The 25,987-nt window shown below is 34.4% G+C and overlaps 1 protein-coding gene across 2 annotated transcripts in view; it reads left to right on the forward strand.

Moving 5' to 3' along the window:
* KAT6A (lysine acetyltransferase 6A) overlaps positions 1-25,987 on the forward strand; it is a 97,843-nt gene that overhangs the window by 62,292 nt on the left and 9,564 nt on the right. For both annotated transcript variants that reach the window (XM_006916272.3, XM_015592861.2), the window contains exons 9-15: positions 10,898-11,013; positions 17,699-17,840; positions 19,394-19,555; positions 20,632-20,725; positions 22,530-22,761; positions 23,451-23,658; positions 24,832-25,434. In XM_006916272.3, the coding sequence (XP_006916334.1) occupies positions 10,898-11,013; positions 17,699-17,840; positions 19,394-19,555; positions 20,632-20,725; positions 22,530-22,761; positions 23,451-23,658; positions 24,832-25,434 (1,557 nt within the window). The remainder of the gene's footprint in view (positions 1-10,897; positions 11,014-17,698; positions 17,841-19,393; positions 19,556-20,631; positions 20,726-22,529; positions 22,762-23,450; positions 23,659-24,831; positions 25,435-25,987) is intronic.

The following is a 25,987-nucleotide window of genomic DNA, read 5'->3' on the forward strand; positions in this document are numbered from 1 at the left end:
AAAATAAGGGATTGTAATCTGACAAGGTCCTTGCAATCTGTGAGGTCAACCAAGAGTTGCCGCACCTAAAAAAATAAATAAATAAATGATAAAAGAATTAATATTGGAATCCATCCAACCAAAAACCCAGCATTTATTGAGTGCTTACTTTGTTCTACAAACTATGCTAGGTGTAAGGGCTGTATGAGTCAGACATAGTTTATATTCTCATAGAGTTTACAATTTAGTAAGAAACAAAAAAACAAATCCAGTATTTGTGTGCATGGTGATTATCTTGAGTAATTAAATTTCACATGGTATGTTATCTAATTCAAGAATTATTGAAATATTTAGCAAGATTTTTATCAAAAGAGATCATTCATTAATTGTTTTTTTGTTTTTGTTTTTGTTTTTTAATTTCAGGAGAAATAAGGATATAGTTTGCCTGGTACTGTGTTCCATCATTAGCTATATAAGGAACACTTCCACAAAAAAGAGGCACCTCTGAAAAAAATAGAAGCATAATAAATTAGTAGCATAGGCTTCTGGTCTAGAATTTTATTTTAGCAGTGATCTTATGAGCTTGAGGAAATGGTTTTTCTTAAAAGGTCTATCACCAGAAAAACTCATTTGTATTCAACTCATTCCATTGGAGCATAACAGCCTTCTTGAAACATATAGAATGATTTTTACATAAAATATTACCAAATAGCATGTTCTATTTCCATACCTAATTTTAATGATTTTTAGTTTTGAAGAATCTGATTTGTTACAACATTTTAAAAATCAGTATGGGGTATTAAAATAGTTTTCTTTTTTGCATAAAGAATTGAACAGTTATTACAAATGAAGTAAGTTAGGTTCAACAACTCTTAACTCTCTGAAGTAAGGATTATTATCCCCATTTTTACATAGGAGGAAACTGGGACTTAGTTGCATGACTTCCCTGAAGTTATATAACTAATACCGGCAGAGGTAGAGTTAGAACCCAGGCCTGCATGATTTCAAATCCTGTGCCCTTAATCACAATAACATCCTGTATTACCCTGTAAAAAAATCCTATGGAGGCATCAAAATCATAAGGCACGCACTGAATGAAAGAAGGGAAAGGTACAAAGGTACACAGCAAACAGTGGCATAGAGTACCAATTTATGTAATTTGTATTAAATGATACAGACCCTTCCACATGTTCAAAATATACTAGTTAGTAAGAATTGATGTGATCTGAGATGGTCACAGAAGAAGCAGGCTTAAAGGATAATTGGGATTTAGGTAAATGGAGAGGAAGAAGGCTTACCAGGTGGAGTAAACATTAACTTCAGCTTTGGGGAATAAACTATAAATACAAGAGACATTGTGATTATTGGTCCATCAGATCAACAAATATCTTAAGGGCCTTCTTTGTACAAGTCACATTGTGGAAATAATGTAGAAAACATAATAACTGACCATAAAAGTGTTACATTACAAGCAGTTCTTGTTTTGCATGGCACTGTGTTAATGGGAATGTGATATGTCAGAATCGTGTCCATGTTTTATACATTTCTATGATAACTGAAATTTGATCTCAGTGCTGGTATGCCTAAGTTTCAGTTAATATGGCACCGTGCAAATCGAAGACTGTCTAGTTTCATTTGAAAGATAAAGCAGAGTAGAACATTTGTTAGGCAATGGTAAGAAATATGTTAAATTATTAGTACAGGGTTGGATATTGGAAGATTTTGAACGCTAGTAAGAGGATACTAGTCTTGGCATGGCAGGATTTTAAGGTGTCCCCATGACTGCTTTTTTTGTTGTTAAAGTGATTTTTTCCTTGGTACTGGTAAAATTAGGGTTGGGGAGTGGGGGATTGTTTTAGTGTCTTAGGCGTTTACCCATTAATTATAAGTCACATATTAAAGACTATTTAAATGTATTTTGAGTTTATTCATTTAGCAGTTTAGCACAGTTTTATTGAGAATTTATTAAGATAGTGGTTACCAGCTTAGGTACTAGAAGCAGCCTGTTCAAATTCTATCCTTCTGAGTAACCTTGGTCAAACAAATTACCATTCGTTGAAAGGATTAAATGAGTTGATAACTTGCAAAGACTGTAAGTCATTCATGTAGTGAGCACTAGATAAATGTGAGCTTCTGCTACCTGTTTTAGTGGTAGGTGCTAGAAATGCAAAGATAAATAGAATATGCGTCTCTGCCCTCCAGTTATGGAGACATTTATAAACAAATAATTAAAGCCATGAGATTAGTAACAGGCACTCTTTTACTGCCTGCCAGGTACTACATTCAGCATTATATATCAGTTTGTTGCCTTAATGCAACCTTGTTATTACTTGTTCCCATTTTACAGATGAAGAAATTGAAGCCTGAGAAGGATTACCTTAACCTAGAGTTATATGTTATTAAGTATTAGAATAAATATTTGAACCCTTTACCCACTAGAGCAGTCCGACTCTAGATCCTTAACTCTTAACTGCTAGTTTATGATATAATAGTACTATAGAGATATGCATGAGATGCAGTGAGAATGACTAGGAAGGCATCTGTCTAGGGATGTTAGGAGAGTCTTCGTAGAGAAGGTGATATTTGAGCAAGGTGTTGAAGGAATGAGTAAGAGTTTACTATTGAATAAGAAGAGGAAGGCATTTCAAACAGAACAGTTGGGTGTAAGAAAGCTTACTGAATCCTTGGAGCTGGATGTAGTTAATTTGGCTGCAGTTCAAGTAAGAGATGATCATAAATATCCTATGGTACATGTTAAGGAGTTTGTACTTTATTTTTTAGTTACAGTAGCTTTTTAAAGTAGTTAAACAGCTCTTGAAGAGCTACTGAAGATTTTTTTAAAAGATAATATGATTGTATTTGTATTTAGCTCTGGTGATACAGTGAGCAGTGGATTGAAGAATACCTGAACATGGATATCTATCAGTCCCCTGATTACAGTAGTAAGAATGAGAAGTGACTAGGGCCTAAATGAAGGTATAGGAGGTATTGTAGGTAGAGATTTTGTGGAAGATTTAGAATAGAATGGATAAGATACTGTGTTGGTTTGGGAGTTAGGATTGAAGGAAAAGGTGGAACCAAATTGGTCTCCCAGTGTTCTTCTATTTTGAGTACATGCTGATATTAAATGTGGGAAGAAGAGCTTTTTGGATGGAGGAAGAGACCATGCTTACATAAATTGGTGACTTGTGTAAAATCTAAAATGGAGAACTTTTGTAGACTGTTATATATGGAAGTCAGGAGGGATTTGGGTAGGATCTTGCCAGGTTATCAACATACAGGTAATAAAACTACATAGGTAATAGTTGAAATTATAGATAACGGTCATTTAACAATAAATATCACTGGGTACTGGTTACCATGTGCTAGACACTGGAGATACAAGAGTGAACAAAATAGTGTTGTTTTTTTTTAATTCTTATTCTCTGGAGCTTACAGTTTAGTTGGGTTAAGTAAATGGTATGCTATGTGGTAGTGTTACAGGGAAGAGTCAGGGGAGGGAGAGAGAAAATTCAGAGGGAAAAGATAGATTTGTACAGTTTTAAATTGTTGGGTTAGGGACTGTCTGACATTTATTAGAAACCCAAAGAAGATGAGGGAATGAATCATGTGGATCTTAGGGTAATAACATTCCAGGCAGGAGATCTAAAATGCAAAGGCCCTGAATCAGGATTTATACTTAGCATGGTCAAGGAAATACATGAAGGCCAGTGTGGTTAGAGCTGAGAATAAAAATTAGATGATGAGGACAGAAAGGTAATGGGAAGCCAGATTTTGTAGGCTCTTTTAGAACATTATAAAGACTATGACTTTTACTCTGAGCGAGATAGGAACCCTTGGAGGATTTTGACCAGAGGAATGACACAATCTAACATAGGTTATAACAAGATTGCTCTGGCTTCTCTGCACATTGAGGGGAGGAAACACAAAAGCAGGGAGAACTTAAGAGGCTATTAGCTAGCATTATCCAATTAAGAGATATGGTGGTTTGGATCAGAGTGGTAGTGGTGAAATGGGAATTCTGGATTATATTTTGAAGGTAGACACATTAAGATATGCTGTTGGATTGGATGGTTATGAAAATAAGGAATCAAGGATGACACAGCACAGTTGGAAGAGAGAGTTACCATTTACTGAGATGGAGAAAAATACAGGAGGAGCAGGTTTGGGGAAAAGAAGATCAGGAGTTTGATTTTGGACTACTAAACTTGATATTTCTATAAGAGATTCAAGAGAGGAAATATCAAGTAGACAGTGTGATATGTGTGTCTGGAATTCAAAGCACAGGTTGGGGCTGAAAATTTAAATTTAGGGCTTGTCAGCAAGTTGGTGTTTAAAGGAATGAGACTAGAAAGAGAAGAGCTTTGAAAAGTCCTGGGATATTTCAATTTCAGAGACTAGAGAAACTGAGAAGGAATGGCCAGTTAAACAATAACTTCCATTTCTTCCTCCCTTCGCCCCTAGCAACACCATTCTGCCTTCTGTTTTTATGAATTTAACTACTTTAGGTAGCCCTCACGTAACTGGAGTCATACAATTTTTGTCCTTTTGTGTCTGGCTTATTTTACTTAGCATAATGTCTTCAAGTTTCATTCATTGTTGTAGAGTGTGTCAGAATTCCCTTTTTAAGGCTATATAATATTCCATTGTATGTATTTACCACATCTTGTTTATCCATTCATCGGTCCATGGACATTTGGGTTGCTTCCATCTTCTGGCTATTGGACAAATATCAGTTCAAGTTCTTGCTTTCAATTCTTTTATATACCCAGAAGTGAAATTGCTTGTTCATATGGTAATTTTATGTTTAATTTTTTGAGGAACTGCTAAACTGTTTTCCACATTGGCTGTACTGTTTTATATTTCCACCAACAATGCACAAGGGTTCCAGTTTCTTCCTTGCCAACACTTGTTATTTTCTGTTTTTGTTTTGTTTTGTTTTTTGATAGTAGCTATCTTAATGAGTATGAAGTGGAATCTCATTGTGGTCTGCATTTGCATTTCCCTAATGATTAGTGATGTTGAGCATCTTTTCATGTGCTTATCAGCCATCTGTGTCTCTTCTTTGGAGAATGAAAAAAAATTTACAACTCATTTTACAGTTAAGATCTCACTTAACTAAACTCAGTTGTTGGCAAAACATGATCTGAACTGATATGAGACTATATATATTCTTTACTTATCCCATTTAGTGTGGATATTTATATTGTTTGCTAAAGAAATATCAGTGATGCCTGACTTATGGAATGTTGCCCCAAATCCTACAGGAATTGTTGCTTTAAGATACATATACTGTAATACTTTTCTAACATCAGAAAAATTCAGGATTCAAAAGCACATTCTGTTCTAAGAGTTTTGGATAAGAGTCTGTGGACTTGTAGCTTCATTTTTTTGGAAAACTAAGTTTCCGTTAAAAAAAATTACACACAAAATTTTGGAATTCAGACCATTAATTAGTTGAGGGCTACCCATATTTCTTATCTCATCTACGCATTTTGTTCTTTTCTATCTTTATGCTTCATTCTTGATATTCCTATCCTGAAGTTTATTGCTTCTTAACCTGAGTCTTGTGATTCTCTCCCATCCTCCACCCCTGTCCCCAACTGTAAAGTGGTCATATTGTTTTCTGTTTTGAGGAGTGCATTGTGGGGATTAAATGAGATAACAATATAAGGCGCAGGGTCTGGTACAGTTAGGTACACCACAAATGCTGATTCTCTTTATTCCTTAAGTTCATGCTCTCTCCATTCTAGAGCATATGAACTCATTCTTACATATCTCTTTCATCATGTAAATTTTAATCCCTAATGAATGGATTTTTTTGGTAGTGTTTCTATGGGGAAAGGTTTAAATACCAGAAAGACGTCTCTTCTCCCCACATTTCACATTCTCATACTGATGATAAAGGTTCAATCGTACCCTCCACTTCCATCTCAAAATGTCACTTCCCTGTGAGGAATGGAAAAAGAAAGTCAAGGGGGAGCTGTCTAATGGAAGGCAAAATGAAGGGAGCAGGACTCTATTTACATCAATTGTAATTTTTGTGTTTTTACTAGATCTGGATTTGGCAGAACTGCAGGAGTGGTCTCTATATATTAGAAATTGGAATTGGAATGGAAGTGAGGTTTTTACAGAAGACTAATAATCTTTTCTCATAAACTCCTAGTAATAAAAGTTCCATTATCTATAATAGGCATATTTAAAGTTATCTTTTGGTTTAGCCCAATGACTAGTACATTTAGTGCCCTCTTTAACTTTCTTAGATTAAAATGTCTATTCTGGCTAGAAATACATGTCATCTTTTAAAGATTTTGGCATATTCAAATGAGGAGTGTCAGAACTTGAACTAGTAGTTTTTAAAAATATTTTGTGCTTTCGATTATATCAGATACCTGCTGCTTTAGAAAGTTACCTGTTTAATGAAAGAGTATTTTGGCTAAAATTTAAAAATAAAATGACCCAGCAAAGATGACATCGTAATTCAGATTGACAGTTTCCCTTTGGCAAGGACTGGGTTAATGAGTAGTTTAGGTGCAGCTGTTGCTTCCTTGCGGTGTAGAGCCTTTGTTAACTTCCGGACCTTAGTAAACGGAAACACACTGGCTCATGAGGCTTTCACAAGGGAGTTGGAAGTGGCGGTGGACAGGTGGATGAGCGCATGTGCTAGAACACTTCATGGTGCACAAAGGTGAGGGTAAGTGAGGCAGTGGAAAAATCTGCCGTGAGTCTAGTTTTACACAGACTCTCTTTGTTGCGGTGATGTGCAAACAATTATACTGGAACTGGATATCCAATTTCACATCAGGCATCCACCTGGAGGAGCAATGGACTACTGACAGGAGAGCTCTCAAACAACACGCAGTGCCAGAGCAGGTGCATGTTTTCAACTTTTGTGCTTCCTATTTGATCGTTGGCTCAGGAAATTAGATTTGGTTTCTGATATTTGATTTTTCTGATATTTTTCTATACTACTACTCTTGTTATTTTGAGCTGTGAAGAAAGGTTAAAAGATACTGCTTTAGAATTAGAATACTTGATTCTGGAATATAGTTTAAAGAATAGTGTTTTTAAAACCTTCTACAAAGTTCTATTTTGGTTTTGAGAAATGAAACAATTTTATTTGAACCCTGTATTTTGTATTTCCTTATGATTTTTGTATTTGGAAGAGCCCCAGTATTCTTTGGTGTCATAACACAATTTGTCCAAATAATAAATATTTGCCTTTTGTTTTGAGGTGTCTAAGGAAGGGGTTGAGGTTTTACCTGGCTGTATTCCAATATGAAACCTGAGAGAGTCCCTTGACTTTTTATAAAAGGAAAACAGACCATGGAGAGTGCTCAAATAAGTTGTGGTTAAGAAGCTTCTTCTTTAAAAAAACAAAAAATAAGTGAATAAAAAATCAGATTAATTTTGTAGAGTGTGTGTGTGTGTGTCTTAGGCTACAATGAGAGACTTTTAATACTCTTTCCGTGGTTTTTAAAGCATAAAGTTGAAGGATAATTTTGGTAGTTCTTTTTTTCCCCAGCTTTATTGAAATATGCTAGAAAATTAGTTGCTCGTATTTACATTGTTCAATTCAGTGAGTTTTCTTTTTTTCAATTATAGTTGTCATACAATAATATACCAGTTTCAATTGTGCAGCATAGTGATCAGATACACATAACTCACAAAGCCGTCACCCCACTAAATCTAATACCTGTCTTCTCTCTTACATATTTATTACATTAACCATCTTCCCCATGCTACACTTTACATCTCCATGTCTATTCTGCAACTATCCATTTGTTCTTAATCCCTTAGCCTTTTTTTACCATTCCTCCCACTCCCTCCCATCTAGTAGCCCTCAAAATATTCTCTATGAGTTTATTTCCACTTTTGTTGTTTTTTTATTCTTTAGATTCCACATGTATGTGAAATCATGCGATATTTGTCTTTCTCTATCCGATTCATTTCATTCAACACAATATCCTGTAGGTCCATCAAGGCAATATCTTTTTCCATCCTCTTCCTTTTAGTCTGTGTGTGTCTTTTAATCTGAAGTGAGTCTTGTAGGCAGCTTATGTAGGGGTCTTGTTTTCTTATCCTTTCAGCCACTCTATCTTTTGGTTGGAGCACTTAATTCTTTTCCATTTGAGGTACTTGTTGATAGGAATGTAGTTATTACTATTCTTTATTCATGTTTTTGACACATTTTTTTTTCTTCTTAAAGAAGTCTCTCCAACATTTCTTGTAATACTGGCTTAGTGTTGGTAAATTCCTTTAGCCTATTTTTGACTGGGGAGCTCTTTTATTTGTCCTTCAACTCTAAATGATAGCTTTGGTGGATAAAGTATTCTTGGTTGTAGATCCTGGGTTTTCATCACATTGAATATTTTGTGCCAAGCCCTTCTGTCCTGCGTAGTTTCTTTTGAGAAATTAGCTGCCTGTCTTATGGGTGCTTTCTTGTAGGTAATTAATTGCTTTTTTCTTGCTGCTTTTAAGGTTCTGTCTTTTTATTTAACCTTTGGCATTTTAATTATGATGTATATTCGTATAGGCCTCTTTGGGTTCCTTTCTTGGGACTCTCTGAGCTTCCTGGGGTTTTATGTCTATTTCTTTCACCAGGTAAGGGACGTTTTCCATCATTATTTCTTCAGATCTTCAACTTCTTGTCTTCCTTCAGGTATCCTATGACATGGATATTTTTACATTTAATTATGTCTTATAGGCTCCTTAAATTATTATTGTATCTTAGTTTCTTTTTTCTTGCCATTCTCATTGAGTGTCCTTGGCTTCCCATTCTTCTATATTGGTGGTTTGATCCTCTTCTTTATCTACTCTGTTTATTCTCTGTAATATCCTCTTCATCTCAGATAATGTGTTCTTCATTTCTGACTGGTTCCCTTTTATAATTTCCACTTCCATTTTTATGTTTTTTATTTCTTTGTTAAAGTTCTCACTGAATTCACCTACAGTTCGTTGAGCATCTTTATAATTATTGTTTTGAACTCTGCATCTGTTAGATTACTTGACTCCATTATATCTGGATCTCTGTTCTGTTCTCTCATATGGTTTCTGCTTCTTTGTTTTCCCATTTTGGCTCCCTTTCTGTGTTTGTTTCTATGTACTAAGCAAAGCTCCTAAGTCTCCTGGTCTTATTAGCGCAGCTTTGTGTAGTAGGTGTCCAGTGGCACAGTCCTGCCAGGAGTTCAGCTGCAGGCCAGGTTTAGCCTCAGCGTGTCCCTTTGGGGCTACTTGTTAAGATTCAGCAAGCAACCCCCAGATGCTGTGCTTATAGTTGCCTCAAGAGGCCATGCCAGAAACAGAGGTCAGCTGCCACCAGTGTGAGTCTTGGAGTTGGCTCAGTGAAGAGCACTGGACTCACCCAGGGCACAACCGGATGTGGCTTGGGTGGGGCCGTGAGTTGGGGGAGGCAGGTTCAGGGAGTCCTCTGGGTAGAGCAACCTTCTTATCCAGTTTGATAATGTCTCCTATGGCGGCACTACGTCCACACATTGGGAGTGGGGAGGCCTCAACAGAAGAACAATGGATACCACCGACACTTCTGCCTCGGAAAGAGCCTTGCCTCCGGCCCTCACTCCAATAACTCAATGTCCCCCTGTAAGTCCCTGGTGACCCCTGTGCAGCCACCCCTGCGCTGGTGCTCAGAGTGAGCAGGTCCATCACCACAACGTGGACACAACCCCTTTAAGAGGAGTCTGCAGTGCCAGCTGCCATAACCTCTGTCTCACTCAGCCACTGGGGACCAGGCAGCCTCGTATCTTCTCCCACTCCTACCTTCTACCATTGCAGGTTGATTAATTATTTCTCTCCCTAGTTGTAGTGTTTCTGTTCTTCTAGATCCCAGGTGACTTTCTTTGCTCTTTGCTCCATGTTTCTGTCACAACTTTGATTTGGTCGCAAGAGGGATGAACAAAGCCTCTATCATCTATGTCATTTTTTTTTCCTGGTAGTTCTTTTGATGAAGAGTTATTAATACTTGGGTTTGATTAGGCTAAAATTCTAGCTCTGTTAAGTCAGTTAATGTTAGAGTATCCCATGATAAATATACATATACATGTATTATATGTTATACACACACACATATAATATATGTATATATGAATATGTTGCTATATTGAATGCAGAGCAAATCAAATTGCTCTTTATTTTAAGATTTTAGTCCTTAGCTGTGGCTTATGTTGGAATTGCTCGTGTGGAAGTCATAAAGGCTTTTTTACAAGTTATTCTTTTTTTTTAGATAGTGTAACTACTCAGATTATTATAGGGATGAAGACATAGAGATTATTTTTATTATAAACAGAAGGTAGATAAAAGGGATGACAGTACATGTATAGCAGAATAGTTTTTTCTTTGGCCAAGTGTGTGAAGAGGTACAGGGACTTTCAGGGGCAGTGTAAAATGAACTGGAGACTTTTGATACTTGTTTTGCTATGTTCTTTTTATTATCGTTCTTAAATATTTACTTTCCCAAAGCAGAAAACCATTGTTTTCTATATGTGCTCACATGTTTCTGTTGTCATTTGAGGCAAGTGTGCAGCACTCCTCACTTGTTACAAATTATTTTTTATCTTATATTTCTAAATGCCAACAGTTTCTCTTTAATAACTAAGTCATTAAGGACATGCGTTTAGTCGAGGAAAGTATTTGCAGTATTATTAAATATGGAAAACCCAGTGACACCAACTATATTTGGTTCTAAGAGATTTATCAGCATTTTTGTTCTTCATTTGGGTGCTCTATTTAAACAATAATACAGCTTATTTCAAAACTTAGCTTGTTCTTGGATTTTTTGTTGTTTTTCTCTTGTAGATTCCTGAGAAGACAAAGTTTAGATTTGGATTGTTTTTGTTTGTTTGTTTGTTTGTTGTTATCTCTAATTTAGCTAACTTTTGTAATGTATTTTTTTCCTGCACAGAAAGTTGGAGTGACTGGTCCCCCTGATCCACAAGTTCGCTGTCCCTCTGTCATTGAGTTTGGGAAGTATGAAATTCATACCTGGTACTCTTCCCCATATCCTCAAGAATACTCAAGGTATGTTTTGGGAGACCCTTTACTTTCTGTTTTTAAATTCATAGAACTCCAGCAGTAGAAGGGTTCTTGAGCAAGTTTTAGTCCATTTCATCTTTTTACATTTGAAGAAACTGATAGCTTTTAATATGTCCATAATAATAGCATGCTTAATCCCAGTTGACTTTAGATTTTTTTTTCTGGAATCTGTTCAGAAGTTGATATTTAAAATTGAAAACCTGACATAAGCAGAATGAAAGGGGAATTTTTTTTCTTTAAGACAAATTTGCCTTCATACTTCATACCAAGAATTAGAGAGAGAGGGTCAGACAGACAGATGGACTGATAAATGGATAGACAGATAGAAGGAAGGGGGAGAAAAAGAGAGAGGTTCTTATACTTACCTATAAATAAATATAAAAGTTTCACTGAATAGCCTTTTATCTAAATTTTTATCATTTAACAATGATTTGTTTGCCCAGGAATAATTGAACAAATGGTATAAAATTATATATAAAAGCTCAGGTATTCGGTTATAAAAATTGATCACCAGCTTTTTGGGATGATGCAGTGTACTTAGTGAAGCTAAATTGGTTTCATGACTCAACTCTGACATTTAAAAGCTACATAACTTTAGAAGATACCCAACAACTCTGTACCTCCATTTCCTCATCTGTGAAATGAAGATAATAATAGTACTGACTTCATAGGGTTTGTTGTGAATATTACATGGGTTAAACATGTAACTCACTTAGAAAATGGTTAAGTGCTCATTAACGTCAATTATTACTGGTTTTTTTTTTTTTTTTTCCTTTAAGGTTTAACAGAGTTGAAAAATAAGATTTGGTCAAAAAAATTAAACATTGGTTTATCATTTGAAGTATAGTAGTCACATTAATGCTCTCTTAAATCTGCAAATTACTTATGCCGCAGTTTCCCATTGAGCAGGGTGTTGTGAGGAATAATAAGTTATGATGCTCTGTGGGTTAATAAACACATGTTCAAAGTACTCATTGTATGACTTTTTACCTATCTACTAACATTGCATGACCAAAATATTAGCAAAAATAATTATAACAACATTACTTCATTTAATGCTTTACAGTACTCTGAGTGCTTTAACATGGTTACTTCCAGGAAGCTGGGAATAGACCAGTATATTTATTTAAAAACTAAAACTCAATATTTTTTAACTTTTTCTTTTCATATAAATTAATAACTTGTTTGTATCATTTCTAAGTCTAGCAGAAGTAGAAAAATAGGAGTGAGAATGTTATTTACAGACACAGACAAAAAAAGAAGAGAAAGTAAAACTCCAGGAAACTAATACACAAGCTCATGAAACACAGCAATTGAGAACCATTTATTATAGAGTTAGTTAGCCTTGAACACCGTGGTAGATCTTTAAAGCAGCATTCTATTTATATCATAAAATAACAACAATCTGAGCTCGTTGAAAGAATATTAAATTTCATATCTATATATAATAACGTATATGGTAATAACATGTGTTAAAAGAGGGCAAGAAATTCTTCAACTATGTACAGAACTCAGATGCTCAAGGCAGTTTACTCCTAGGTAGTTCTGGATAGCCAAGATAATTTATATGATCAAGAAGAAATATGCTAAGGAAGTAATTTTTTTCATCAGGTTTAAAATAAAATATTAGCTTTTTTTTTTTTTTTTGGTGAACTCTTTGCAAGCTATGCATATTACAAGAGTACTCAACTTGGAAAACTTTTTTCAATGTGTGCATCAGCTGTTTCAGGGATTGTAGTACAGATATATTAGAAACACAGGCACCTTGTCTCTTTTGCTCAAGGGGAGGAAAAGAAATTGACTCAGGAATGGAAATAGCCTCAGCATTTGCTTTTCAAGAGAATGATAAAGATGGAATCATGAGGCTGTTGTCTTTGAAGATATTAAAAGGTTTCATCAAAAACGTTGCATTTTGTTCTGATGAGATTGTCACTAGAACCTGATTTCTTAATCAGCTTTGAGAGAATTGGTAATCATTGAAGAAATAATCATTGCTAACAGAAAAATAACAAAGTATAACAGGAATCATAATAGAAAGCAGCAATACGATAGGAGCTATAAAATTCATCAACTTTAAGTAGAATTTTAGACATTTTCTATACATTTTCTTATGGAGGTTTCTATTGTGGAGGTTTCCCTGAATTTTCTGACAGAAAATATTCTGTAATTTAATAGGTTCTTTACTGTGACTTTTTTCTATCTGTGCATTCATTATTCTCTTAGTTATATTTAAAAAAAACAACAAACGTATCTATTTAGATGAGTTTTGGCTTGTTTTACTTTTGAGTTTTTTTTAAACTTGAGTTAACTAAAATGTTTAGAGATCTTATGTTTTCCAAATAGTCTATATCTTTATTAAGGACTATTATTCTATGCTAAATTACTTCTAAATTATTTTTTTAATACTTTTTTAAAAATGCCAAATCCCAAAACATAAAAACAGGACAATTGGAGCAAACAAACAAAAATGAAAAGATCACAAGAGGAAAAATATTTTGGGAAGTGGGATTATGCATTATCCCCCATAATATCACACATTTGTGTGTGCATTATATATTAAGTAATCTTACACTCCTGACTTTAAAAAAACAAAACAAATGAAACAACAATGAAGCAGTAGTACTACTTCATTTGGAGAAGTATGATTAAATCTCAGATATTAAAGAATATAAACCAGAGTTTTAACCCTAAATTTCTCCAGCTGGGCCATGTGATGCTCATACATCGCAGACAAGTTCATAGAGAGTCCTATTCTGCCATTGAAAACATGACATAGATGGGCATCTATGATCATGGGATATCCTCTACTCCTGAGCTGTTTAGAGCTTAGCTTCATAATAACCTCTTTGCTACTAGATCATAATGAGCTTCTAACAAGGCAGATTCCCATATAATTGAGTAGTTTAAGAAGTTTCCTCAACCTTTTGAGCTTGTTCTGACTTGATTTGATACATAGATTATGTATAGCCCCAGTTACTGAAGGACAGCATTGTTAAAGTCTTTGAGTGACCATTAAATGGTGAAGTAAAATGATTAAAAGAATAAAAATATTCATAGTACTAATCATAAATAATAGCAGCTGTAATTACCATTTATTAAGCTTGGTACTGGATTAGACATCTCTGGAATAAATTCTGTGAAGTCAATATTACTATTTTTGTTTTACAGCAAACTTATTCAAGACCATACACTTTAAAGTGGCAGAACCAGGATTTAATCCCCACTTTTCTCTTACCATATAGCCATAACCTTTAACCACTGTGCTTGCACCACAACATATAGCATCTGTATCTAGATTGATCTTACATGGCTTGTACCATTATCTTTGACTTAAGTAATATGTGTTATAATTTTTATTGTATTAAAATTTTACTACAAGTTGCCCTATTATGAATGCCATACAAACTGCTATCTTGGGCCATGTTCAAAAGATAAGAAGGCATTCCTTGGAAGAATATTTGGATCATTATAGAAGTAAGGGAAGCAGTGCTTCCAAAGCACATATAACTGCAGCCCAGTCCTGACTTTGCAGGCTGGAGTTTCAACATAGTGGCTGACTTTAGAATGAACTTCAAGTGCCGAGGCTACATCCCATGATACAGTTGATCAGAGCGACCATACACCTATTTGATAGTCAAGCCCTAGGTGCTGTCAGGAGGAAGATGACAAAAAGCAGCACCCAGCAATATTCTTTAGGGCTAAGAGTATTTATAATCTCTATTTCTATACTTTATTTCATGTGATCTAATGTTCTTTCTAGATGATGTATTTATTTTTTCAATGAGAGAACTGCAGCCATTAGTACTGTTACAAGAAAAAACATTTTGTTTTTCCTGTTTTATCAGATGATTCCCTTTAGACTTGCAATGTCATCCCAGTGGGCTTGGTTAATATAAAGTTAAGGGGCTTTTAAAATGTTTTCAGCAAGAATAAATTGGAATAACGTAGTTCGTGATGTTTGCTTTTACTCTATTATTTTTCATGTAATAAGATTGACTGAAGTTTTTTTTTAAAGTGTCAATAAAATGCTATACGTCTTGCTATTCCAAGGAAATAGGTAAACTCATAATCTACCCAATAAGACTTGGCAGTAATTTTCTCAGAGATTTCATTTCTTCTGATGTTTTCTTGAACAACTTGCTTACCTACTAGAGCTTTTTAAAATATTATGCCTTCTCTCATAGACCTTAGGGAATAAATTGTACTTTATTTTCATGTCTCTGTACTGAGACCTAAAGTTGAATTGGATGCTTTTAAAATTGGCATTTCTCTCTACCATAATCTGGAAAATTTAGTGGTCTGTCACTCATTCTTTTCCCTCCCTCCCTTCCTTCCTTCCTTCTCCTCCTTCTCCTTCTTTCTCTTGTCGTGTCTTGTCTTGTTTTGTCTTGTCATCTTGTCTTTCTTTCATCTATCTTTCTCAAAAGGTACAAAATTTTGTTCAGGTTTCTCAGATTCACAATGTAGGGAATGTTTAGTTGTAATATTTAGCTCACAAATTAAAACTATGCTCAAGGATTCTTCTGTATCTATGTTGCAGCAAGTTAAAATTGAGAATTTAGGTAAATGAAGGTAAGTAGTAGAATAGTGTGCGCGCGTGCGTGTGTGTGTGTGTGTGAGTGTGAGTGTGCATGTGTGTGTGCGTGCAGGGTGGAGGGGGTGCCCTTAATGACATTTACATAGGGAGAACCTCCTTCTTTTGCCTTCCTTTTAAGAAATTATTCAAAATTCGGATATTCAGGAAGACAGTTTGGCAGTTGTGGGCCACCTTTGAGACTCAGTTAATACACCTAGTGCCAACATTAGATAATGCAGTTTACAATTGGGACCATTTCATTTTGAGATCTTTTTTGCTTCTGATGGTAAAGAAAGAAAAAGCTGTTTATCCTCCTGCTATTCTTTCTCTGAGTATTGAGATTTGAGGCAACATGCAAAGGAAATAAGCAAAGTAGCCTAAGAAACCTATCTTTTCCAAATTCTTGGCTTTTGCTTCTTCACTTTAATTTATAATTTCATTCAGTACTTTATTTTAGAGTAACTTTTATACTAATGATGACTTCAGGTTGTTTTGGTTTGGTTAATATTAGAGATTTTGGAAAATAGTAGTATATATTGTAGACATTTAGAAATATTATACCACAACAGTTCCTTGGAAGCTTTTAGTGTGCTGAAATGGCAGTTTAAAAATAAAATGGGAGATTGTATAGGAAGAATAAATGCACATTGCGAATTCCCAAGGGAGAAGGAAATAATCCCATGCCCTTTTCCACCTTTCTTTTAGCATGAAACAGTGTATACAGGACTAAGGTTCCATAAATACACCTTGGAAGAAGCTTTAATTGAAAATTATCTGTTTTCAGATAAATAATTATGTTTCCAAAGCTACTTCTGAAGTAGAGCTTAAAAAAATTAGTTGTGGTCCTGACACTTTAACAAATCAAACATTTTTGTATTTAATCCACTTTTTCTTTAATTCCAGGGTAATCTTTTTAAAGCATAGCTAACCAGACTGATAGTAAATGATTTTTTAAAAAAATTTCTTTCAGCCCTAATACTTATTTATATGAGAGAAGATGCAGTAATTTATTTGGATTATATTTTTTGTCATATCATCCAGTATTTTTGCATAAGATACTACCTTTATAATTGCGTATCTCAATTACTAAGGTATGACCAGTTCTGGACATAGTTCAGGATACAGGGAAGCCTGTTTGCTGAGGATACATGGGGTGTATTATTTTATAATAGAAGAGCCATGTGGTCTTTTCGATTCAGACGAAAATAGGTATAAACACCACTGGTTTTTAATTAAGATTTGTTCCTTCCATTACTTTATGAACTGATCTAATCACTTTATTGCCTAGCTCTTCATAAAAGGGACATTATAAAGAAGTCCTGTTAAATTACTGCTAAAACAACATGACTATTGAATAAATATGAATTAATAATAACATCTGGAAGAATAATTTGGACTTTCACTTATTGAATAATAGACTTTTGAGTTGCACAATTTAATGTGATACTTAACTAGAGGGAAAGCCAGAATTTCAGATATGGAAGGAAGGAAGTAACTGTAGTATGTCCTAACTTGAAAAAAACATGTTTAATACTATAATTTTATACTTAAAAAGATATAAAAATCTACTTTATAATACCCACTATATGTCCATTTCACTCATTACCCTATACCTAGTGTGCCAAGCACAGGGCCTTATGTATAGTAAACAGCAAATGTTTATTTTCTGATATTAATGAATGATCAAATAAAGGAAAACTATATAGCTTAACAGAATCTTCTTCACTTATTTGTGTGTTCTGATGGTAGACTTTATTTTCTACTTATCGGACATTATCAAAGAGGAAAGAATGTCAGATTTTTGTATCTGTCAAACGGGTAACTTTAAAAAGACTGCAAAGTATTAGTCTAATAGGGAGAACATGGAATTGGGTGTCTTGATTTCTCACCCTTGCCCTCATGTTGTTAATTACTGTTATCCAAATTAGTTTTATCTTTAGTTTTTTTTCTTTCTTTTATTTGATTAATTGGGTAATGATACATTCTCTTTCCTTTTATCTACATAATAATGAGAGCCAAACAAGCATCCTTGTGAAAGTTTAAAGTCTTATTAAATATAAAGCCCTTTCTTTTTTGTTTAATTATTTTTTACAGGCTGCCTAAATTGTATCTTTGTGAATTCTGTCTAAAATATATGAAAAGTAGAACTATTCTACAGCAGCACATGAAGAAATGTGGTTGGTTCCATCCTCCTGCCAATGAGATTTACAGAAAGAATAACATATCTGTTTTTGAGGTAAAGTAGATGTTTAGTAGTTGTCTTCCTATACATTTCAAATATAGTGCCATCTGTTCTGTATCTAATCGTGCAACTTGGATTTTTTTTGAAATGTTATTTTATTGTTGTTGACTTACTATTGAGTCAGAATTAGGCCAATACAAATGGTACTGAGTTCACAAACTTGATTTCAGTACAAATTATCTGTATTTCATTAAATCAAAGATATCAATTATAATTTATCTTCTTATTTTAGGTACCACTAAGACGGAAAAAGTACTGCTAATATGATTTATAAGTCTCTATTTTATTATAAAATGCCAACTGATTTTACATACGTTTAAATGTGATTAAATTATGTCTTAGCATCTATGAACTATGGCATTAAATGAAAAGCTTTCTATTGTTCTATTTAAAGGATTATTTTGTAGACGTATATTTAAGTAGCTGTAGTAAATCTTAATATATTTTCCTGACTTCATCATGATAATAGGACTTATGCTATGTCTGTGATTATTCTGTGTTGTTAGTAGTGGTTTTTAATTTCTTTATCTTCAGTTATGTGGTTTGATTGCCAAGTATTAATTGAGTACCTGTGTTCAGTTCTGTTAATTACTAGAATTTACATGACTAGAATGATAGAATTTGAGATTGACAGAATCTTTTCAGCCTCTCACTTTCCTGATCTTCCCTAAGCCTTTATTTTAGTTGCAGAATAGAGGAGCTCTTCACATTGGAGTGGGGGTCGAGGAGAGAAGGGTGTGGTGTACAGTACTATTTCAGAATACCCAAGAGCAAATTACTTCTCAACTTTCGCATATATTGGTGTATATTTTAAAAGTAGTAGTATTAAGTTACATATTGTTGAAGAGGTTTCAGTCTTGAAATGTCAATGTCTTAGAGTCTAATGTCTGACATTTTCATAAAAGAGCAAACTCAGGCAACTCCAAGAACAGAAGAGAGTTAGAAGCAATACAGCCTAGTGCTCCTGATCTTGGGCAACCCGAGTCCAAGAAATATCTCATTTGCCAGGTTGCTACCTAGGGAACCTGCTTGGTGCTTCTGACAATAGTTAATACTCCCTTAGGTAGCTTTATTTGGGGGTAAATCTGATCATGGCAGTCAGACTACATTGCTTCTGGCTGTTGGCACAGATTAGATTATAGTTATACCTTGTTCTGTTTATACATGTATTTTATAAGTAGTTGCATTTAGATCTTTTGTTACATTAAATACTTTAAAAAATGAATCAGATCAGCTTGCCATCTGAAGTATTCCTGCCTTCGATCTTGTTATAAAAGCAAAAAGTGCTGTTTTCAAAATGGCCCTCACCTCCTTGTCTACCTATTCATGCTTTGTCGAATATAGTATCATATCTGTTTAGTTGTCTTAAAACAGCAGATACTGTGATGCTGCCGTTTCAAGAGATAGCTTCCAGTTTCCAGTGTGTTCTGATCACTAACCACTCTTAGGCTGGACTATGGATACTCAGAGGTGCTTGTAACTGATGTGTATTATTCTGAAACTAAAGAGACACTCTGCTGACTATTTTGTTCTGTTTTTTCCTCTAGGTTGATGGGAATGTGAGTACCATTTATTGTCAGAACCTATGTCTCTTGGCAAAGTTGTTTCTTGACCACAAAACACTCTATTATGACGTGGAGCCATTTCTTTTTTATGTACTAACACAGAATGATGTCAAGGGCTGCCACCTTGTTGGCTACTTTTCTAAAGTAAGTATATCAGCTTAAAATTGGTTTGAATTCATATGTAAATCTGAAACGGTCTTTGCTGGTTCTCACTAGGATACAGCACCTTCTGGGTGCCATCTAGCTTTTTAGAAAGGAAAATAGAAGGAACATTCAGAAACATACTGAGTGCTAGAAGGTGCCTAGTAACATTCAACAGCCTGTATATACTCTCCTAGGAACATGAACTGCTGGTTATACTCAAGAGGAAAAGTGTTTAAACGACTTCTATTCTCATGGTGATAATAGAACTTGTGAAATAAACAGCCATTACCTCTCTTAGTTCTTTCTCAGTTTAAATCTTCTCTTCCTAATTTGAATTTTAGTCCTAGAAATAAGAATGCCACTTTTATTAAAGGATATTTTTCTCCTTCCTTTAATCTTCCATTCTCTTGGGGAGAAAAAAGTTTTCTTTTATAGTCAAACAATGTAAAAGATGTACTTTTATTTGAGCAAGCCTATTGTAAAATGTAAGTGCATAAAATGTAAGAGGAAAGTACTAGCTTTATAAGCAATCTGTTTTAATAGGCTATTTCAGTAGTTAAATGTAATTTAAAATATATTGCCTGGTTTTAAAAATGTATTTATACCTAACACTTTGGGACTAATTTTTCTAAAGTTAAGTACAGTTTATAGGGAGGTGGAACTGCTGTCCTATATATCGTCAGAAAAAGAAATAAACTGAAATAGTTGATGAATCTTCCCATTTCTAGAGTGCCACATTGACTCATCATTTGTAGCTTTGCAAATTGATGTTATTCAGATTCCTCTGCTCATCTTAGGCATCGATGTACTGTTTTTGAGTTGCAGATGGTGTTGGATGGCATCATTTTATTTTATAATTTTATTCTCCTGGGATAGCTGTTTTGTGGATAATGGCAGTGACTTAACATTGTCCAGTCTCCTCCCAGTGGGATATTTTTTTCTTGATGTGCATTGTTATTCCCAAAGGACCAAGGCTTTGGTTTTGACTGTTGGTCTTTGTTTCTTAATAATTAGCATTACTATTTAGTCTTACCAGCCTGTTGTTTTAAAACTTGGCTTCTGTTTTTCTCCACCAGGAAAAACACTGCCAACAGAAATACAACGTTTCCTGTATAATGATTCTTCCCCAATACCAGCGTAAGGGCTATGGCAGGTTTCTCATCGATTTCAGTAAGGATATAACATAATTTCTCATTATCTCTTCCTGTGGAATATATATATGTAGTATTTAAAATTTTTGCAGTTGATTTATTGGTTGTCATGGTGCTGAATGGAACTTTAAAACCTAAAGTCATGAATTTGTTTTTCCCTTAGTTGGACATTAAATATTTTTAAAAAGCTAACATTGAATACCACCAACTTCTATATGATCTATAGCACATTTCTTTTAAATTGCAACTGTTGATTTACAGTGGAACTTAGTTTTATATAGTACTTCTAACCACAACAATACTAAAAACATTGTATAACTACTTAAATTAGTACTAATAAAGAAATATAGCACCATTCTCTTTTTGTTACCCAAAATGTGTGCATCATTTTTTTAGTTACAGGCTCTACCTAGTGGTTAAAAATATGCAGTGCACCTTTAAAAAGCTTAAAAAAAGTAAATGATACAGTAAATAATTTAATCTGAGCTAAATATTGAAAGCTAATGGTTCTAAAAAGGTCATTGTAGAACGTGGATTTTTTACACATTGATAATCTTGCTTAGAAAGTAAATGTATGCAATAAATTTTATATTGATTATAACGTACTGATATTTGAGGGAACATTTTCTCAGATATTGCTGCTAATAATAATATTTTTAAAAAATATATTCAGAAATAATGGTTTAAACCAAGGATTTTGATAGAGGCAGTTCTTCTGAATAGCAGATGATTATATCACCAGTGTTAATTTTCATGTGGACCAATGAAGCTTATTCCACTTGGCATTAGACTATACTTCTGACCATTTCTTATTGGAATTATGTGCCATTGCTTATTTGGTACATTTTATTGGGCTTTTTGGAGTAGTAGTAGAAGGTGGCTCAGATTATTACCTTTAATATCAATATGTTTTGAAATAGGACTCATAACTGGACATGTTATACCATTAAATGACATAGTTAGGAGATATTTTTTTATGTTGATGAATCCTTTTTTTAATATACAAAAAACAATCTGTATGATTACAATATTTTTCATTTACTTTTATAATGTGATTTATTTTCCCACATTACTGTTCCTAGACTGCTTTTAAGTTTTCTTCAGTGACTAGAAACATTTCTTCTGCTGTCTCCACTTTTGATACTTTCCCTTAGAATTTATGCCTTTCTTTTCCTGTTCTTGAGAGTCATGCACTAGACTAGAGAGGACAAAGTAATACTATCATACACTCACAGTGACACCCCATGCTGTTACCAAGAATTAGGGGGATAGATAATTGTGAGGAGAACTTTGGTTGAAGTGAGAAATTGTCATTTAATTTACGCACAGAAGAACCACATTTTTATTTTAATTCAAAGAAGAACCACAATCTTAATATGTAAGATTACATAAACACTAAGGCATTCTTTTGTGTTGTTCAGTTCAGATATAGCTGTTGCCATCTAGTGGTCCAATTAAAACATGCAAGGGTGATTTTCTACCACAATACATTAAATAAAAATCGTTATTACCTTGATCTTAACAAAGCCTGTTTATACGAAGTCCTGATTTTTAACAGTTTGAATATTTTAACAATATGATTTATGTTAACTATAGGCAAAATAATACTAATCTTATGTTCAATGTATACAAATTATGTAATCTTCCTGCAAATTTGTTTTCAAATAATTTCACAATTCTGTTTTTTTTCCTTGAAAGAACTTACCTTTGAAATTATTATTGCCTGCAATACTTACAGCGGTTTTGGAAGAGGGGATTGTTATTTTGGTGAATTAGCCTGATTTAGGCTCTCTGACATATTTGTGATTTGGGGGTTTCTTTAGGTTATTTGTTATCAAAGCGTGAAGGCCAAGCAGGGTCTCCAGAGAAACCATTATCCGATCTAGGTCGTCTTTCCTACATGGCTTATTGGAAAAGTGTAATATTGGAGTGCCTTTATCACCAAAACGACAAGCAAATCAGCATTAAGAAGTTAAGTAAGTTGACTGGAATCTGCCCTCAAGACATTACTTCCACACTCCACCACCTAAGAATGCTGGACTTCCGTAGTGATCAGTGAGTATCACATCCCTTTGTATATCTTCGAAGAATAATTAGGTGGAAGTTTTTGGACCAGGAAGCCAAATTTTTGATGGAAGAACATAAACTAATATAAGCGGTACATCTGGTGATTTTCAGACATCATTTTTCTTTCTTTGATGTTTGATACTATTGACCATATTTTTTTAAACTGTCTTTTGTGGTCTTCTAACCTTCGAACCTAAGCTACTGAATCCTTTATTTTAGAATCCTTCAATTCTAAAAACAATGCCAAATAAAATATACCCATGATTTGTTTCCATATACATGGTACAAAATGACATATAGGTCAAAAGGAAGAACTCATCCTTTTCTCGAGTGGTTGGGAAAAGGTCACAAAGAAAGGAGGCATTTGAGCTAGAAATATGGAGGACAGGAGATCGATCGAGTTCAGGAAAGTAGCAGAAATTTCATAGGTGGCAAGTGTGAGGCAATAAATGGTTAAAATAACTTTATCCATTGCCATAGTAGAGCATGAAGTATTTAACTTCATATTTCTTAGCTATCTCTTGTGATGGCATCTTTCTGTATTTCATCTTCCCAGGTTTGCTATTGTTGAAGCATTTATCATCATCTCCAGGGTTTTCTGGGGGTTATAGCTCCCTATTCATTGTTGGATACTCCTTGTACATCATTGATTGCTATAAACTTTTCTCTGGTTCCAGATTTGTGATTATCCGCCGGGAAAAACTTATTCAGGATCACATGGCAAAGCTTCAGCTGAATTTGCGACCTGTAGATGTAGATCCAGAATGTTTGCGCTGGACCCCTGTCATAGTCTCCAATTCTGTTGTCTCAGAGGAGGAAGAAGAGGAGGCTGAGGAAGGGGAAAACGAAGAGCCACAGTGCCAGGAAAGAGAGTTAGAGACAAGCGTAAGGACATGAGTAGTCTCTATTTTTGATGACAAAAGGATATATTTTTGGTTTTCATGAGTGTTCGTGATATTATATATGTATATAATGATATCCTTAACCAATACAGTAAATTCACATTAGAATTTCAGAGTTTATTTTAATGATAGAAATTTCAGGAGTACTGAGTTTTGTTTACTTAATTTGTATGTTTTTAAGCCTTGGATCATTAGGAGACCTTCAAATTTGTTATAATGTGTTACATATGACTAAAAATTTCTTACCAGAGTGAAAATAAGCAGCTAAATTTTAGGCTTATTAGTAATAGAGGAATCTGAATTGAATCTTAACCTGACCATTGTTAAAAATGACATGAAGATACATTTTCCTTAAAATAAAACATTAAGGAATAATGTAAACATGTATGTTTTCAAAGAGAACACTAAATAGTTCAATAGGTTCCCAGATATCTTTAGCTGTTAAAAGGTGAAAACCATTTTATGGTTTTCAATATTTTTCTTCGTATAATGGATACCTTTTTTTTTTAAAGTAGTCCTTTCCTTCTTTAAAAATCCGTGTCTTCCTTTGATAAGTATAAATAGTTTCATGTCCCTGTTTAATACAATTTAATTTTCAAAATGCAATTAAATATTCAGAATAAAAATAAATCAAAATAATTAAATTTTCTTTCATTGTTTTCAAATACCCTCTTTCTCTTGCTCATGCCCCAGAGCCCATTTCCTCTTCTCTGTTTATAAATTTTTATTTCTGAGAAATTTCTTAAGCTATCTCATTTAACATTTATGGGAACAATATTCACTTTGTTTGTGGAAAATGGTATTGTGCAGTGGCTAACAGCACTATCTCTTGGGTCAGACTGTCTGGGTTTATATCCCAGCTTCTTCATTTGCTGTTGCATGACCTGGGCAAGTTACTTAAACTTTTTGTGCCTCAGTTACCACATTTGTAAAATGGCCATATAATTATAATATTTTATACAATCGTTTGGAAGCTTAAGCGAATACCTATAAAGCATTTAAAACAGTCCCTGACATAAAAGAAATACTCATGTTAGCTATTAAATAATAGTTTTCTTTTTTAAAACTCTGTTTTCTTAGTATTTAAAAGTTCAGAATAGATATTGCCAAATAAGACTGAAAAATTAACCAGCATGGTTTTATTTTCTAAAATCAGGTGGGAAAGTCTGCATCTCGGGAAAACAAAGAACAAGATTCTTATTCTTCAATAGAAAGTGAGAAGAAACCAGAAGTTACGGCACCAGCCAGTTCTACACGTTTGAACAAACAAGTCCTTCCCCGTGATAGTCTTCCTGCAAATAATCAGCCATCTCGGAGAGGCCGCTGGGGAAGAAAGAACAGAAAAACCCAGGAACGTTTTGGTGATAAAGATTCTAAACTGCTCTTGGAAGAGACATCAACTCCTCAGGAACAATATGGAGAATGTGAGGAAAAATCAGAGACCTCTCAAGAACAATACACCGAAAGTGAGGAACAGTTGGCAGCCTCTCAGGAGCAGCCAAGCCAGGATGGGAAGCCAGACATTCCCAAAAGAAGACTAAGTGAGGGGGTTGAGCTATGGCGAGGACAGCTAAAGAAAAGCCCTGAGGCTCTGAAGTGTAGGTTACCAGAAGGCAATGATAGACTGCCCCGTCGCTATAGTGATGGTGATAGGGCTCTCCTTAGGGGCTTCAGTGAGAGTAGTGAGGAGGAAGAGGAGCCAGAAAGTCCTAGATCAAACTCACCACCAATTCTTACAAAGCCCACATTAAAGCGAAAGGTAAGACATTTCCTTGATGTCTTCTATTCCTCCACTTGCAGCTTATTATATACATGTGTTCTGTCCTAGAGTTCTGAAAAAGTAAATATAGAAATTCTTAGTGTGCTTTTTTTAAAACTTTAAGCCTCAATATATTGTTCCCAGGGAACATCTGAAATGTGTATATGACTTCTTTGGTTAGTGGGAATTAACTTAGAAGTCATAAACTTATTTAAGGGCTGACTGTTTTTTCAGGTTGCTGGTTTGATGTTTAAATCATGACTTTTAGGGATATTAAAAATATTTTTATTTTTATTTATTTTTTGGAATCAAAAGGGAAGTTTATTAGAAAAGAGATAACACTACACAGAGTATGGTCTCCTCTCAGAGACAGAGTGGAACAGTGAGAGACAGAGGAAAGGCACTGAGAGGAGCCTAAAAATATTTTTAAAGTGTGTACAAATTAGAAATCTTTCTGTTAGAAAAGGAGGGGAAAGTATTACCCAGTTGCATGGAAAGTGGACATATATTGGGATACTCAGAGTGAAGCCATTCATCTTATCTTGAGCGGTAC

The sequence above is a fragment of the Pteropus alecto genome, unplaced genomic scaffold (genome assembly GCF_000325575.1).
Source record: "Pteropus alecto unplaced genomic scaffold, ASM32557v1 scaffold24, whole genome shotgun sequence".
Classification (NCBI taxonomy): Eukaryota; Metazoa; Chordata; class Mammalia; order Chiroptera; family Pteropodidae; genus Pteropus; species Pteropus alecto.